At 31.4% G+C, this 18,519-nt stretch overlaps 1 protein-coding gene across 6 annotated transcripts in view; it reads left to right on the forward strand.

Moving 5' to 3' along the window:
* The window catches only part of LOC141460730 (GTP-binding protein 2), a 32,679-nt gene extending 15,035 nt beyond the window's left edge, over positions 1 to 17,644 (forward strand). For all 6 annotated transcript variants that reach the window (XM_074140996.1, XM_074140997.1, XM_074140999.1 and 3 more), the window contains 11 exons: positions 47 to 249; positions 2,574 to 2,649; positions 3,664 to 3,800; positions 5,200 to 5,409; positions 5,493 to 5,601; positions 6,238 to 6,446; positions 6,559 to 6,741; positions 7,375 to 7,486; positions 8,196 to 8,383; positions 9,069 to 9,220; positions 11,884 to 17,644. In XM_074140996.1, the coding sequence (XP_073997097.1) occupies positions 47 to 249; positions 2,574 to 2,649; positions 3,664 to 3,800; positions 5,200 to 5,409; positions 5,493 to 5,601; positions 6,238 to 6,446; positions 6,559 to 6,741; positions 7,375 to 7,486; positions 8,196 to 8,383; positions 9,069 to 9,220; positions 11,884 to 12,004 (1,700 nt within the window). In that variant the 3' untranslated portion in view covers positions 12,005 to 17,644. The remainder of the gene's footprint in view (positions 1 to 46; positions 250 to 2,573; positions 2,650 to 3,663; positions 3,801 to 5,199; positions 5,410 to 5,492; positions 5,602 to 6,237; positions 6,447 to 6,558; positions 6,742 to 7,374; positions 7,487 to 8,195; positions 8,384 to 9,068; positions 9,221 to 11,883) is intronic.
* The last annotated feature ends 875 nt before the right edge of the window (positions 17,645 to 18,519 follow it).

The raw sequence follows: 18,519 nt of genomic DNA on the forward strand, positions 1-18,519 counted from the left end.
TCTTTGATTACTTCTACTTAAATTTTATTTTATTTTTGTACCCTAGCTACAACAATGGATTCACTATTACTGGGCCTATTTGATCCAAATGATAATTGCCTACCAATGGGGCCGAAATGTTCAAATGATATGCTAGATAATTGTCCAAATGAAGGTCAACTTCCGCCGGAACCACAGCTTGGAAATATTGAATATAAATTGAAATTACTTAATCCTTCACGGACAAGATTTCAACATCTAGTTACACAGGTAATTAACAAATACAATTTCTATTTTTTTTCTTTTTTTTTTTACAAAAATTTAAAAATTCAAAATAAAACTTACGAAAAAAAAAAGTTTGTATCAGTTCCTGGTGATGTTATATTGCATAACTTAGCCTTGTTTTTTTCTTTTCCTGTTTAGACACGTTAAACCAAAAAAAAACTTGTTTTTAAATGATGAGCAATAATTTTTTTGTTGTCTTTTTTTTTTTTTTTTACTTGCAAGTTATGTTTAATTTGCTTGATTTGAAATGGCTCTTTATGTTAGATGGTGCCTTGGCCACCTCCGTTGCCTAGAAGTGCTCTATATTGAATTTTTTTCGGAGAAATGTTTTAATAAATAAAATTTATAATATTAAAACTACATTATATATTATAATTTATTAAACAGATACAGTTGTGTCACTTTTTGTAAGCTCATTTTTACCGAAAGCTTATATCGGGTCGAATGGTGGCACCTAACCAGATATAGGTTGATTGAAAACATACTTTATTGCTAATATATATATATATATATATTTAAATTAAACATAACAGTATGAAGTCTGACTTGATTGATCGGTTTTTAGAAGATTGGGGATACAGATTTTTTTTTTAACAAAAACTGAATGAAAATTTTAAATTACACTGCCTGTACAAAATAAAAAATCTATTTATTTTAAGAAATTGGAATTATGATGTAAATAAAATAATACAAAACTACTTGAAAGATTTAAAAGGAATAGAAAAATTAATAATTAAAATTAATAGTTGCCCCCTAAAACCATTCTGTAAATCATTATTATCCAATTAGTTCCAACTAATTAGAGCCATTCAGCAGCAGACATTTCACTTTCTGATAAGGTCTTCTTGACGATCTATTTCATATAAATAAAAACCCATGCTTCACCCATTTTACGTTAACCCAAAAAGTGATCACCATGCATTCTAAGTCTATTGCCTCTTCTATAATTACAATAAACCAGTAAAATTAAACGGAAATATTATGCGATAAAAAAAAAAAGGTAATTAGGTACACCAGTACATTGCTCAAAGAGAAGAATATTTCAATGAGCACTAAGCTACTTATATACCCTTCTTGAAAGTATTAGTTATTTTAGAGAGCAGAAAGCTGGTCCCCTAAATAAACATGAAAGAGGAAGGGACTTTTAGCCCTCCGAAAACTGGAGAAGATCTGCAGGGAAATCCAGAAAAAGTAAAGTAAGGAACGTGGACATTAGAAATGAGCTATTGATGAAATAGTTTGGACAACCTACTTATTACCGAATACCTAAGACTGTTTTCTGACAGGGAGATTAAAGGATAAAAGAAAAGGTTAAAGGGACAAGTTGGGAAGGAGATAGGGAGGCCATGGCTGGGTATAGTCCCACAGCATCGGATGCTCAAGGTTGGAACAGATGGAGAAGTCAGCTTGAGTTGAGAGGACCTACTAATGTAAAATACCTACAAAATAAAATGCGATGTTCTGGTATTCTCGCTAAAAGCTCCTAAAAAAAAAAAAGTTTAAACCTCCAAAATAAGAGTAAAGAGCTTAAATATTAAGAATCTTCAAATCGCAACAGTATTTCGCGTGAGAGGTTCAATTTGTAACAAACTGTATTGAAAATTTATATCTACGCAAAAATAGTGTTTTGGATGAAACCTTAGTACCAGAATTGAACATTAACGAAACCAACTTTGAGCTTTCCTCATTTTTACAAGATTTGTTCACCCAGACCGTTCGCGAAGAAAATTAATTATTTCTTGAAAGTAAAAAAAAGTCGTACTGCCTGTCAACTTTTTTTTTCACATATCGGAATTAAAATGTGATGGATAGGTAGGTAAACCCTACAATATACTGGAAAAGTTGCTTAAAAAGAAAACCTGTCCCTTAAATCCTTTCTAAAATAGATTTTTCATAGAAAAATGTTTAAAATAAAGTGATAGGCCTTAATTACTTACAAGTTCATAGAGTGAATAAAAAAAATTCAAGAATGTAGTTGGGGCTGTTTTAGTTTTCTTGACAATCTCAAAAAATAATAATTATAATAATAATTGATTAATTAAAATGGCTTTTCCCATATTAATTGACAAGATAACACGTTAACAAAATATCAGGTATTTTTTTTAGTTAACCTCGTGCATAAACCAAGTATTCAAACATTTTTATTTTAGAAAAATGACCAAAGGGCTTGACGAGATGTACATTCCGTTAAAATATTCAAGAGAAAAAAATCTGCTATCTTTTTTTCAAAGGCTAAGAAAAAAGTATTTGTACAAAAATGGAAGTGCTCCAATTATTTATATTTAAATATTTTATTTTTTTGTTTGCAGCTAAAATGGAGATTACGAGAAGGAGGTGGAGAAGCTATTTATGAAATAGGTGTGGAAGATTCAGGATTGCTTGCAGGTATTTTTCTCAGTGTCTATATTGATGATCCCTATTAAGGCTTTGGGTTGGGTAGCCATTTCTTAAGGTCTGATCCCGAATCACTGGTTCCTGATAAAAATCAAAATCCTCTCATTTATCCAGAAGGGAGAGAGAGAGAGACAAGGGAGATAAGTAGGCGACCAATATGATATCCTGTAATTCTACGTTAATTTGCAATGAACAAGCAGATTCGTTTGATCATGAAAAAAAGAATTTGTTGCAATCTCAAGTCAACCTAACGTTGCATTTAGAAAAATATAAGAATATTAAAAAGCTGTTTTGAATATGCTGTAAACATAACATGCTTAGGAAACTTGACTGGGACTAATATGTATCCAAAGGTTCAAGGATTAGAGACATATCTATGAATCCTCTAGAAGCATTTGTGTCGCATGGGAGCCACGATAAGGCGTTGTTGTTGTCAGAAGTACTTAATGCACTCATACATGAGAATATGGAAAGTACTTGATTACAATTTTACTTAAGAATAGCTGAGTTCTTGATTAACCCCTTAATGCACAGTGTTTTTGAAAAAAAACTCTATATTTTATACGATTAAGTAAGTGTTATAGCTTGCAATCCCATGTAAATGATAAATATCAATAAAACGATTGTTTTTCTTTGCTTTCACATTATTTTCAATTCTCGATTATATTCGAGTGTGAAAAATTATAGCAGCATAAAGTACAACGCCGCTCGAATTATCTCGAGTGTGCACAGTTTGGCCAATTTAGCGCGCTCGAGTTAACTCGAGCGTGCACGTTAAGGGGTTAAACAGTTTTCTAAGTACTTCCATAGACTTTTCTAGCTTTTGTGCCCTATTAAACTTTAGAACCCTTTTGAATTTTAAAATTAAGTTATAATCTGATTAATTACTAGGATTAAACTCTTATTAGAAATTACATCAACGAACTGGCTAAGTAAGAATTCAAATCTTTAAGAATTCAAACATAATGATATCTTTTTATTTTCATTTACTATTAATATTAATAGGACTCCCATCGTACGAAATGGATGCCAGTCTGAAAACATTATCACTTATGGCTGCAGAATTAGGGGCAACTACAACCATTCTAAGGGAAAGACAAGTTTCCACGGGAAGAAAAGTCACTGAAGTACTTGTAAGAAAGGTGAGTGAAGAAAACGTTAATAGAAAAAATAATTAAGATTCTTAACCTGCTAAGCAAATAAGAAATTTAATTAAAGAAAGTATTGAACTATAGTTACAAGTTATTTATTTAAAATTAATTTAATAAATTTTAATTAGACACAGTAATAGTCCGAAACAGTAATATTAAAGCAATTAAAGTAATAAATATTCTATATAGTTTTTTTTCTATCTGACAATAAACAGAGATTAACCTTAGTTAAATTATCTACATATTTCAAGAGAATTTATTTTTAAAACTAATCATATTTACCTTAAAAAACACCAAAATACTTTTTGAACATTTCACTAGCACATGTTTCTCAGCTGACCATGCCGTTTGCGTAAAACTGATGATCAGTATGATGTCTTCTGCCTGTATATAATCGAGCATTAGATATCGATAATCATATATGTACATTTTTAATTCAATTATATATTATAAATCTTCTTTATATTTTAAATGCAGTCAAATCAAAGAATATATTTTGAAATTATTAGTAAAAACTAATGTTTCGTCAAAAATTAAATGTTCTAATTAATTTTAAATATAGTAAAGACAGAAAATATGGTCCGTAAAATTTTAGCATAACCTTCCACATAGTGCTATTTGTGGCAACTGAATTGTGAGCGTCTAGAAATTAAATTCAAATTTCAAATGCTTTTAAAAATACTTTAAAGATCATCATTTCATTTTTTTGTATTGTCCTTTTTTTTAAAAACTACTAACTGAAGAATCCTAATCTTTTTAAGGTTCACTATTTCTAAAAATTGAATTTAATAGCAAGTGTGATCATTCAAGTAAACTATTCTGATGAAAAGGTTTTAATTGGGAATGATGGTGAAATTTTGTCTGGAAAAAGCCCCGGGTTTCAATAACTTTAGATGATGATGCACCTTAAATAATTAAAAAAAGAAAACTACCCAAACAAACTTTTCTAAGAAAACTCAAGTTGAATTCTTCTTTGAGCTCATTCCTAATAGTTTAAGAAACCTTAGTGTATCATCTTAGTTGGTCTAATTTAATTAAAGATAACTACGAGTCTTGAGAACGGTCTAAGAAGAAGTCTTATCTATTCTTTAAACGCATATTTGCCTAATAGATATTTCAATATTATTAAATATTTTATTGCTTCCTTATTATTTTTTTACTTCATGCGCGTCAGTATGTAAGGTTATTGGAGCCGGGAGCTTTTTTTCAGTGCACTGCCGGCCTCTGGAACAGTGTTCTCTGATTACAAACAACACTGTCACAAGGACAGTGAGCTGTTAGAAGCTTCTAGGAAGAGAAATCCAAGGGCTAGCAGCAGCTGGATACTTTCTTGTTTCTTGCATACTTTATTTAAGCTCACCATGATCTATACGCTTTTGTTGTCTCACAGGTGCCCGCTGATCAGCATACCATAGAAGTACGAGTGGCTGTGATGGGAAGTGCAGACGCCGGGAAATCCACTCTTGTTGGAGTACTTACACAAGGTGAGCTGGACAATGGTCGAGGAAGGGCGAGACTCAATACTTTCCGACATTTGCACGAAGTTCAGTCTGGTAGAACTAGCTCAATATCTCATGCTACACTTGGTTTTGATTCTCAGGTATATGAATATTTTATTCCCAATAATATTTAATAAACTATGAAATTAGCGAAATCCTATTTAATGCATTTTTTTTCCTGTAGGGGAAAGTATTGAATTGTTTCGATATGGAATGTAATGAAGAAATGCACTGCACTAAATTGATTTCACTTTTGGACCTTGCAGGACATCGGAAGTATCTTCGAACGACAGGTGTGTTTATTATAAATTGTTTTTGACGTGTTATATAATTATTTTCTGATCTCGCACAATACCATCTGGTATTTTGAATAGAAAAGAATAGCTTTAGTGAAATCACTTACAGTTATTAACTGGACAAAAACTGTACATATATTGGTATACATACATATAAGGGAGTGGTTATTCCTGACTACCGGTGGGTTCAAAATCCTTCCCTTAAGTCTCCATATTCTATTAAACCACCTCTCGGCCTGTTCCTTATATGGGACATTTTTGTCTTCTCTGAGTCAATCTTCAGCCATTTAAACTTACAGTTGGTTCCAGAACTAATTCTGTTTGGAGGAAAGTTGCAGATACTCAGCAAAATTAATTCCCAATGAGCTTCTTCTTAGTTTCTCTTCAAACCGTAAATTTATTTCACATAAAAGATTTGTTCCGGAATCATTTGTACGTTCAGATGGTTAGAATATTTTAAAAAAAGTTAAGAAACGCCTTTTTCAGGCGGGCTTAATGTCCAACTACTGATCAGGTGCTGAAAATCTGGAAAAAACTATTCAGTAAAGTGTTTTCAGATCTCCATTTGGATAAAAACGTGAGGAAGAAAGATAAGATCAGGCCCCCTTCTTTATAGATTTACTTATATTCCAGTGCAAGCATTGAGCGGCTATCGTCCACATCACGCCATGTTGGTTGTAAGCAGCCAAGCAGGAGTAGTCGGCATGACTAGGGAACATGTCGCCATTTCAGCAGCTCTGGAAGTGCCCCTGTTCATCGTAGTCACCAAAACGGATCTTGGTCCTCATTCAGATGTTGTTAATCACATTACACAGATGCTCACTAATCCGGGTATAAGAAAGGTAATTGCTTATTCATTAAACTCTGTAGTGCTTGAATCGATTTTTTTTTTGTTTCAACAAAATTAATCAAGTTTTATGTTAATTCTTTCAAATCTTTTATTATTTTTTTAAGGTTCCACTATTAATAAGAAATGAAGATGACGTTATCACTGCTAGTTCAAATCAGCTGAGAGAGAACATTGTACCAATATTCTGCGTATCCAGCGTCACTGGTGAAGGATTGGATCTACTCATCAGGTTTTTACATGTACTTCCGCCGGGCATTTCAACCAAAGAAAAGGAGAGACTGGATCAGGTAGGAATTGGATTAAGGGAAGAAAATTTTATTGCTTAAATCGCGGTAGAGAATTATAAATTATTATCGAATCAGCGTAATGGCGATGAGTATCTCATTAAAATAAATTTAAATGTTGAAAGGAAATCATTTTGAGTAATATTATCGTCTAGTTTGTTCGATGGGAGTGCTGCCCTTTATTTTTTCCCATTTTCACATGATTCATCATCGAATTCTCTACATAAGCCTGATGAAGTCTAATGATTCTCTGATGATTGGTGACAACCCGAAATAAAGAAAAACAGTTGAGCTTCTAAGATGGATTAGATCAAAGAATTCACTAGCCAGCCACTTCTTAATTCGTAACATAAAATCACAACTGCCGTTAAATGGGAACTCGATTATAAATTTACATCTAACAAAACTCTAACCAAGCTGGGGACAGACTCGGCATCGCGATCCATCGCTAAAAACCACAGAAGTCTCTTACAAATCATCCACCAACAATCATTTCCGTCCAAAGATCCAGAATCTAATCTAACCTACCATCTTCACAAACAAACACATCATGAGATGAATAGGCAGAAGGCGTGTGTCTCAAACTTTCTTTTTTTTTAAATTAATATTAATTTATTGTTTTGCTTTTTATTTTAGGAATTCGCTGAATTTCAAATAGATGAAATATTTCGTGTAGCAGACGTTGGTACAGTTGTAGGAGGACTCCTTACTAAAGGAGTTATCACCGAGGGAACAGAACTTTTAGTAGGCAAGTGATTTTTATTTTTTGGGGTTTTCTGGATTCTCTTTCCCTTGATATATTTAGTCTGTAATCAACAAATACTCGCCGGAAACTGAAACTTTATATCCTGGATTGAACCCTACCAGGTGATCTGATTGCAACTTAGCGATCTAATTCTCTGAACCGGAAGTCTTCCACTTTACTTAAGCACTTTTTTTTTACTTTTTTGAGATTTTCTGATTTCTTTGAACGATGTTCACAAATCATTCTTTTGATAGTCTAAAACTTTTAATATATTTAAAAAATATATGTATAGATCGTAAATTACTAAATAAATTGTAAAAAATTCTCAGGCTAGTTCGATTAAAGGGTCACTAAGGAGTGTCCTTTCCTTTGAAGCACTATTATTTCGTTTTATTATTCGACTATTGTGTTTTATAATAATGAGGATGGTTAAATATGTTGGATTCAATTCCTACAGCGAAGAAAATTCTAAAGCGAACCAAGAAAACTTCTTATTTATATCAAAAGTTATTATTTGATTAATTTCTTTGAAGAAATTTCATTTGGGAAATCTTGAGGTGTGTTATTCATGTTCATACAAGTCAACAAATCGTGAATTTTATTAAGAGAATGTCTTATACCAGATTTTTAATGCAATATTAATGTAAAACAAAAACAGAAAAAAGACGTTTCGAATTATTTTTAATGATGATTATTATTTTTTCCCCTCCAGGCCCATTTGACGATGGAACATTCAGTCCGGTGAAAGTTAATTCAGTGCACAGAAATAAAGCACCTTGTCGGATGGTTCATTCAACGCAAAGTGCATCGTTAGCACTGGATCCGCCTTTTCCATCGCTGAGAAGTGGCATGGTACTAATATCACCTGAAGAGAAACCCATCTCATGTCTCTTTTTCCAGGTCTTGTTAATTATTAAACTATTTTAGTTGGATTTATAAAGAAAGTAATAGTATCTAAAAAAAGGCAATAATGATGTAAGTGGAGGGAGCGATTAGCTCAGGTGGTTAGCGTATCCAATCCAGCTGCTAACCCTTAAATTTTTCTCTTCCCCTAGGAAGCTCCTAAGCTTCTTGCAGTTCACTACCCGATGTTGGACAGTGTTGTCTGTAGCGAGAGAGCACTTTGCTGTGGCCGACAGTACACTGAAAAAAAATGACCTTAGATGCTGATGCGCCTAAAATGAAAAAAAAAAAAAAAAGTATCGTCGATTGATAGCCATTGAAATTGTCATCTCAGAAAAATTAGACTCACGCCTGTGGATGACAGTAGAATAGGAAGAATCCTGACAGTTTCTACGTTTGTATTAAATATAAAATTTTTATCTTAGAAGCTCAGTGCCCATTGAAGAAGATTGCTGGAGGCTGGAAATGCATTAAAAAGGTTCTGGGCACCATCGCGCAGATTTTAAGGCTCCTTAATTTATTTTTCTTTATATAGAAAATTTATATTAAATTTTATATATATATATATATATATATATATATATATATATATATATAAAAATTATATTTTTTAAGAATTTCTCACATTTTGGTTCTAGTTTTATTAGCTAAACTTAGTAAACTATTTGTCTATTTTTTACAGGCCACTGTTTGTGTTTTATATCATTCAACATCCATCCATCGTGGTTTCCAAACAACCGTACATATTGGCAACATAAGGCAAACAGCTGTTCTCGAGGGAATCATGGCGCAGACGAGTATGCACACTAACGACAGGGCGTCAGTTTTATTCAGGTTTGTAATCTACATAATTGCATTCAGTAATGTAGTTTATCTTTTTCATCTAGTGAGTTATAATATGCAACCTATTTTCTTTCAAAAATCGAGTTGCTTCTGGTACATTATAACTAGACTGAAAGTAATTTCATGAAAAATAGTTTTTTTAAGTATTGAACGCTACTTTTTCTTATAACTGGTTTACTTACTGAATAAAAGAAAATATATTCTATTCTTGTCAAACGTTCAAAATTTGTGAATCTTGAAAAAGCATTCGACAGTCTACCTCGTGCCCTGCTTTTGGAAGAATTTGGAATAGATCATCATGAAAAAATAAAAAGTAATCTACAATCAAAATAGATATAGAGTTAAGGAAAGATTAGTCCTGACGAAAGAATTTTACACAGTTAAAGGTATGCTACAAGGTTGTCCAACTCTATTCGAAATATACATACATTCATGTCACTCTGCATGCAAAAAAAAGTGGAATCAAGATTCAGGCACCGATTACAAACACCGATGAACATTTCAATTTAGAATAATCTGCAACTCCATAGCCTGCTGTTTGTCGATGACCAAGTGATAATAGGCCAAGAAAAAGAAGACTAGCAATATACAGGGTGTCCCTGCTATATGGATGACGACTTTTTCTCGGAAACTAAGATAGCTAGAAAAAAACTAAAAAATACGTGTTCCCTTAGTTTTTTGTTAGGAATCCAAATTTACTTTGTAAATTTTTTTTGGTGCTACCAGAAGCGAGATACAGGCACCAACTTCATTTTTTCAAATGGGAAGGTGCGGTTTTTATTTCAGAAATAGATTCCTCTATTTTTTTAAAGAAAAATTTACATGAACGGTTTTTTTCTGTGAGCGATATTTTAGAAGTTATGAATGAAAACATGATTCTTATAATAAACGTCAAAATGATAATATTTTAACGGTTTTTTTATTAAATAAGAAGAAAAGTACTATTTTATTATAAATTTTAGTCCTCAATAATATTACAGATCATGCTCGAAATGGCGTCCACCATTAGAGATGCATAGACATGCTCTTTCCTGCCAATTGTCCCTTACTGCCAAAGAAATAGATTCGTCTTTAACCGAGTTACAGGTATCTATTATTCTCTGCTTTAGTTCATCTACAGATGCAATCCCGGCTTGATTCTGATGCACCTAGATTTAGAAATGCTTTTTGATAGCCCATCAAATTTCCTATCGAGATATCTCTTTACATGCCTGATGGTGTTATATCCATCACAGAGGCTATTCAGTGGCCACCTCTCTCATCGGATTTGACACCTATGGACTATTTCCTTTGGGGATACCTGAAAAACAAGTTGATTATTCATAACTTTTTTCTTTCTTTCCTTATTTCTGCTTATCGAAAAGCATTTCTAAATCTAGGTGCATCAGAATCAAGCCGGGATTGCATCTGTAGATGAACTAAAGCAGAGAATAATAGATGCCTGTAACTCGGTTAAAGACGAATCTATTTCTTTGGCAGTAAGGGGCAATTGGCAGGAAAGTGCATGTCTATGCATCTCTAATGGTGGACGCCATTTCGAGCATGATCTGTAATATTAATAAGGAGTAAAAATTATAATAAAATAGTACTTTTCTTCTTATTTAATCAAAAAACCGTTAAAATATTATCTTTTTGGCATTTCTTATAAGAATCATGTTTTCATTCATAACTTCTAAAATATCGCTCACAGAAAAAAACCGTTCATGTAAATTTTTCTTTAAAAAAATAGAGGAATCTATTTCTGAAATAAAAACCGCACCTTCCCATTTGAAAAAATGAAGTTGGTGCCTGTATCTCGCTTCTGGAAGCACCGAAAAAAATTTACAAATTAAATTTGGATTCCTAACAAAAATCTAAGGGAACACGTATTTTTTAGTTTTTTTCTAGCTATCTTAGTTTCCGAGAAAAAGTCGTTATCCATATAGCTTGGGACACCCTGTATGTTGTGGCTAGTAATAGAATAGCATATAAAAAAAAATGGAGTATAAAGATAAATTTAGCAAAAATACTTGATTTTAATAATAATTAATTAATATTTCAAATACTTGAGCTCTGCCATCAGTAACGATGCTTCAAGTAAAAATGATGTAATGCAAAGAAATGTAAACGCAAAAAGAGCAATCAGCTTAAACAAAAATGTATATACAATAAATACAAATGAAAGAAATAAACACAAAAATGGCATGGATATAAGACTTCTGCCGAGTTGTCTTATTGTTTTATCGTTGATGAAGAAAACATAATTAACATAAATTCTTTTATTATTAAACCTCTTTATGAAATAATGGCTTTCAGATAGCCACACTAGACTCACCCGATTCAAACCATTGTAAGATTTCATTGACCTCAAAACTTTAATAGAAATCTTGAAGTTAGTACACGATGACAGGTATCGGGGTGAAGTCTCAATTAAATGATTTGACATCTTCAATTTCGTGGCGATTTCACTGACAAAGCTTTGACTGCTTAAAGGGCTTATAATTTAAAAGTAAAGAGACTCAGAAAGCGCTTGCATAAAAAGTTTAAAACAGTTTTAATTGGCTATTCTTACATTAATCGCAACCATTACTCAGCTGTAACAAATCCTATGGAATTAAACATTCAGTTTCATATATGTACACGTAATATATCTATTTATATATTTACAATTTCAGGTTTTTAAGACATCCAGAATACATACGAGTGGGAGCCAGATTGCTATTCAGAGAGGGGATGACTAAAGGAATAGGAAAAGTTACTCAGACGTTTCCATTCGCCGATTCACCAGCCGGCTAAGAAAGAAATAGCTATGTTAATTTTTTAGAATTTGTTCATTTTTTTTTCTATCTATTATTTTGCTATTTTTTTTGCTTGCTTACATTACTAAGTAGCTTGCAGAAAAATAAGAAAAACAAGGTTGCAGTTATATATTTGTAGGAGGAAAATCAATTTTAAAAATTTCGTAATTCCTGTTAACTCCTAGAAAACTTATGTTTTTACTATTTTTCTTTTTTTAAATTAAAATGAACAAATAAGAATTTTCTCTCACTCAAAACAGAATAAGGAGACTTCTAAATTATCATTTTATTATAAACATAATATAGTATATATACATAAAACAAATTTGAGATATTTTTTAAACAAATATATTATAAAGCTTATAAATTTACATAATAACTCTTTGTCTGTGGCTTAGATTATTTTTTTTTGTTTTTAAAGTAAATTCTAGTTCACAAAGTAGAATACTCTATTTATTTGAGATTTTTATTTTTTTTTAAACAGCTTTTTGGGAAAGAATCAAAGGGTGCCCCCCTGTAGCACTAGGTAATAATTTTTTTAACTTCATTCGTTATTTTCTTTGTATCAGATTCGGATCTGATTAACCGTATAACTTTTTGTTCTGTGTAATGATTTTTGTTATGTTCATTTTTACGTAACTGACGGTTACAAAGTTGAGAAAAGTTAGGTTATACAAGAAACAGTGCGCTCTGTCTCCTTCGTAACATTAATTAAGCTTAGAAGAAGATTCAAATCCTTGCTAATAATAAGTTTTGATTATATTTGCAAACGATTTGAGCATCTACTCCCAAAAAGAGTACCAAAAAAAAGATTAGATAATACTAGGATCTTCTAAGGGCCAGTATTTTGTATTAACTGAGGCAATTTGGGTATTAGCCGTTGACCTTTTTTCCTTTGTGGATAAATTTTTCCTGGACGAAAAAGCGTATTCTGAAGTATAATTAACTTTTTTGCCTTTCCATGTTCTAAATGGTACCCATTACGTTCAAAAGTCGTCAAATCCTCCTTCTTCTTAACTCCAATATTAATGTGAAAATCAAAAGATATTGGAAATAATATTTTTTCATTACGCTCGGGTAACTACGTTGAAAGGAGGTAATATTAATTGTTTAGCATATGCTTACTATATCATGGATCCGGAAACTTTCTTATCTTCATAAATTCGCGTATTTCCCCCAAAGTGGGAATTCGAACTAATAAAAACTATTCGTACAGAGAGTGAGGTTTGGATAAACAAGAAATCTGAAAGAAATCTTACACAAAAATAACCCTTTTTTTCTAACACCCTGAGCGTTTATATATAACATGAAAACTGAATGTGGAAAAACTAGTCAAGATTAATTGGATCCTTGGAAAATATTTTTCGCGAACTATTACTGTTACTAAAAAAACTGTTTCTCTAATTACTCAAACGTTGAACCTCATTTTGAGGGAAAACAAAAGTAACTCATTTAAAAGAAAATATTTTCTAGTCTGTGAATATTTAATTATACGTTTTAGAAAGTTAACTTAATACTTTTAAGTTACCATTTTGTATTGGAAAAACAGTTTATATAAAGGTTTTATGTTAATTAAACAATATGAAGACTCATCCTTTTAAGGCCATTTTTTAACTATTATTTTAATAAAGCCACAGAAAAGTATTTCTTTCTCTAATTAATTTACTACCTATTATTTTTTAGGATTTTATTAATATTTTGCCGTACCAATATCTCTAATAGGCTAAGATAAGATCGGAAAATAAAGTTGTGATTTCTTCTTTTTTTATCTTTTACTTTTAAATAATTGTAATAAAATCGATTTAATTCCTTTAAATGTTATCTGCTCGTTGTATTGAATATAAGTGTATAATCTCCAACCAAAATAATTATATTAGGTTGGAACAGCTGTGATTGATTTCCAATTCGAAGCACAATTTTTTGGTATCCATGGTAACTAGCAAAATGGCCGACATTCAGTACCTGTTCTGCCTTTCCTTTATTTTGTATTTATTTGTGGGAACTGTAGTGTTCATTACCTTAAATGGCATTCATTGTTTTTTTTATTATTATTTTAATTTAAATTTTTTGGTAGACCTACAAAGCTAAGCTAATACCTATTGTGTGGAACTGCGTTCGATTCCTCGTCTAGGCCTTGGAATGTAATGTTTAATGTCAGAAGTTTGTCGTAAAGTATCTTCGCTAGTAGCCGCCGTCCACGATACCTAATTTGGGTAGTTGGACGTAAAGCCTGCCTGAATATTAGGCATTACTTAAATATTTTTTGGTAAATTTTATGATTTTTTGTAGTGTTTAAAATGATTAATACTCTGCCCAACTTGCACCCTTTTTCCCATAAGTAAGGATTACGTAAATTTGATCTTGGCTTTTAATTTATCCTGATTTCTAGGTTACTCTTTTTGAAAATTTAGTTTTCCCGTCCTATTTTTTAGGTCAACTGTATTTGTTTTCAGCTAATAATCTGTGGGTGGAATATCCGAAAATAACCACATTTTTTTTTTTTTCTGTGAAATAAGGTGTATTCCAGATATGATCATTGCGACAAATCTTTGAAGCTGCTGTAAGTCCAGATTAAATATTTAATGAAGCTTGAATATGTTTATTGACGCTGAACCTGTTTCATTTGTCATAAAAAAAATCTGGAAGCTTGGGTAGTAAGATTTACTTCATCCCAGTAATCGTAGGGATATAAGTTATTACAGTACCTGGTAATGTCCTAAGCTGCCAGACTTTCTGTAGAATGAAGGTTCAGCAATAAGATTAGGAGTTTTGGAACCTCCTCCATTTTCCCGTATAGAATCAATAGATGCTGTCACCATAATCGTAATTTGGTCTTATAGAAAGAGGCTAAATTGTACATTAGCATGAGCTAATAATCCTAGGTGTATTTGGTTATAGTCCAAGTTACAAACTGTACCAAAGTGAAGGTCTTAGTTTTGGACAAAATTCTGAGAGGAACTACCTGAGACATATCTTCCCTCTATCTCTAAGGCATCTACAATCTGAACTTATAATTTATCTTTCTGTCGCAAGTTTCTCTACCTTTGCCACCTATCTTGTTCAAGGGATCAGGTACTATTTAGAGAAGGTATCACACATTACTCGTGCAAACCATTCGCTGAAAATAGTTCGTATTCAAGAGACTTAATATGCAGCACTTGGTCGTGCAATAAAAAAATACCAACTTGTAATTTGGTTAGATAATGGATAATCACATGTGATATCCCTTACTAATGGAAAGAGGCTGTAGGTTTGGGGATAATGTCTTGTCAGTTTTCTTTGTCCTCAATACCAACTTCACTCATTGCTAATAATAATAATCTTTTTCTATAAATTGTATCCAAGTTGTTTTACTCTGCTTCGTAATCAGTGATTTCAAAGTTGTAAGCAACATTGTAAGAGTGCAGAGAAGTCTATAAAACTATAATCCACTGCTTATAGCTTTGTTGTAGCTTTCTTGAAAGCCAGTATTTACGGTTTACTGTAGGAGAACGGGTGTTTCGTAGACCTTAATCCGGAATGGATCTTTAAAACCCTGTTGTTGTACACATTATTACAAAAGCTTATGTTAGATGCTTTTTTGTTTTTGTTTTACATTCTCACGGATATTGCATTTTTAAATGTCAACGGAACATTTAAATGTTCCGGCGGCTGAAAACAGAATGGATCAGCCATCTTGTTCTATAACTACTGCTGTCAGCTCTAAAATTTAGTTTTCCAGGCAGGATTGTTTTATTAATGAACTAATTGTCGTAAGCTATCCTTTTTGTTCTTTGACAGGTTTGAGATAATATTGAAAAGAGTCAGTGACCTTAGGAGATCTATTTGTCTTAATCGTCCTCTTTTCTTTAAATAATATGCTCTAAGGCCACTCATTTATTTCAATCTCGAGAGCCACTCAGCCTCCTTGTTAGCCTATTTCTTAATAAAGTGGCTCTGGCATCAGAGAAGTAGATGTATAAATTATTATAAAGGTAACTCCCTTTTTTTTCCATTTTTGGAAGAATTGTTCCATCGCGTATGGTTGGTTACTTGTATATTGATATGTTTTACACCAAATTTGTGAAGATTATTAACTAATTACATCATGTAGTATTTTCGCTTATAAAGTAATTTCGCTATGTCGTTTTAACTTTATAATATAATAATGAATAAAATATTTTTCATAAAAGTTTTTTAAGTCGGCTATAAACATTTTAGATTATTTATAGAAAAGATATTTAATTATTATAAAGGGGACTCTTCAAAACACATAGAATCTTGTAAATAATGATGTAGGAAATTCTATCATACTTTCTCTTACAATGTTTTTTTAGGAAGTAATGTCAAAAATATGGATTTTCTCGATTTATTGCAAATTTGTAAACAGAAATGAAAAATTTTAGTTTTAAATTCTATTATCATTTTAGTATTTAATTTAGGAAAGAAGGCAATGTAACTAACTAATTGTGATATGATATGTATAGTATTTGGGTATAAATATTAAAAAAAGAAAAAGATTGTAAAAAAAATTATGAAAAATTGTTAAGTGTAAATAGAAAATTTTATAATGATAAAGGAAGAAAGTAGGGAAAACTACCAACAAGAAGAAAAGCGATTTTAACACAATATTATCTGGTCCCACCGGTAAGTTGTATTTTTATTAACCTTATTTTTGTAATAATCTGTCAAATGTTATATCGTATTTTCTCTATGTATACATTTATTTTGAAATAGTATGATGATAAAACTATTGGGTGGTATGAGATTAGCTTCAAATGAATATTTTGTCGTCGATCTTGTTGTTAATATTATTAATAGGTATTTTGTATACTGCCTTGTTTTTGTAGGCACTTAATGAATCAGATACCATATTGATATTGTAAACTACAATTATTATCACACGTTCGCTACAGCCATGAGGTCGGTCAAACATCCAACAATTTTTGCTTCAAAATAAAGTAAAAGGAAGAGGCAAAAATATTCAACTAATAATCAATATAGATATTAAAAAATATTTTTGATCACCGAGAGATTGCTCAAAAAATTTGTTTGGTTAAGATTCGTACTCTGTGATAGGTCCCTGGTTTCACGGTTACCGCGCAGAATTGAGCGAAGTTTGGTTGGGTTTTGAATTTTTTTTTCATATATATACTATTCTAAAGGCGTATTGTGTAAGGGTTCTCTCGCGGCTTAACGGCTTTCAAAAAATTCCACCGAAAGGTGACAGCCAAATAAACTTTGTAATATTCAGGTGTTTTAGAATTTTATGGTGACTAAAATTTTTTTAAAAAAATATTACATTTACTTTATTAAGGCCGCCCATCAGACTGCGTTTTAGTGATCTAGAAACGATTTTAAAGTCTTTAATCAATATAATTATTGTCCCATTCAAATACTTTTATTCAACAGGTACCTAATTTTATGCGAAGTTTCTTTTAAAAATCTTGAAAATTCATTATTAATACTCATATCACCCATTTTGATGATTTAATTTTTATGATATTACTTTTATTTATAAAAAGCTTCTCATAAAAGAAAAAATAATGGTTTAAGTATTTTAAAAAATATGTAATAATTTTGAAGCTATCATCTCATCGGTATAAAATGTATGTGAATTTTAATACCATTTCTTACTAGTACTTCACCCAAATTGTGTTTTCAATTTAAAAAAGATATTTAACTTAAGAATAAAGTTTGCTCTCCAAAAAAAATGCTTAGTTTTTGCTTATATATCGTATTAGTTATTAATTTCCTGTGTATTCATTTTTTAATGTGTGTAAAATACGCGTAACAATATTTTGTATATATTTGATGAATTTCGTTATTCATTCTTTGAATTTTTTTTTTTTACTTATTAAGTAATTGATATTCTGATATTTACTTTCTATTTTATAAACAATATTTTTATATATACTTTTTTTTTGGTCAAAAATGTAATTTTTTTTTTTTTTTAATAAATAAGTACGTGAAAAAATTGATAATACATTTTATTAAACATTCTGTAATAGTATTTTCTAGGTTTTCCAGCTGACTAATCTGGATTTGGGAGTCACGCGTGGGGATTAAAAGAGAGGAGACCTAAGGATTCTTGAACAGGACATCACCTAAAAAAGTACAAGTGCCAGGGAGTTGATAATTTAAAGTAAATAGGTATTTTCTTTGATTTTATCGTACGTAAAATTTCATGTTTATTGTATCGCTGACCGGTTTTTTGAGTTACATATATTATAAAGAGATAAATCAGTTTAGTGTAGAGCAGTGTTCCACAACCTGAAGATGGCTTCATGGATAAGAATGTGTCTCGAATCTCGAGGTCCTAGTGTGATTAAGACAGCTATTCTGAGACAGTCAGCCAAGTGTATTGCAAGATGTTATCGTAAATGAAATCGAAATCTCTACACTGTACCGATAATCTACCTGTGCTAATCGATTACAGTCCTAACCGGTCAGAAATGCAACAAACGTTCATACTCCGACAAATAAAATCAAAGATATCAAGCACTGTGGGCCTAAATACATTTTCAAATAGGT

The sequence above is a fragment of the Rhodnius prolixus genome, unplaced genomic scaffold (genome assembly GCF_049639745.1).
Source record: "Rhodnius prolixus isolate KJV_2025 unplaced genomic scaffold, Rpr scaffold_6, whole genome shotgun sequence".
NCBI classification, from domain to species: domain Eukaryota; kingdom Metazoa; phylum Arthropoda; class Insecta; order Hemiptera; family Reduviidae; genus Rhodnius; species Rhodnius prolixus.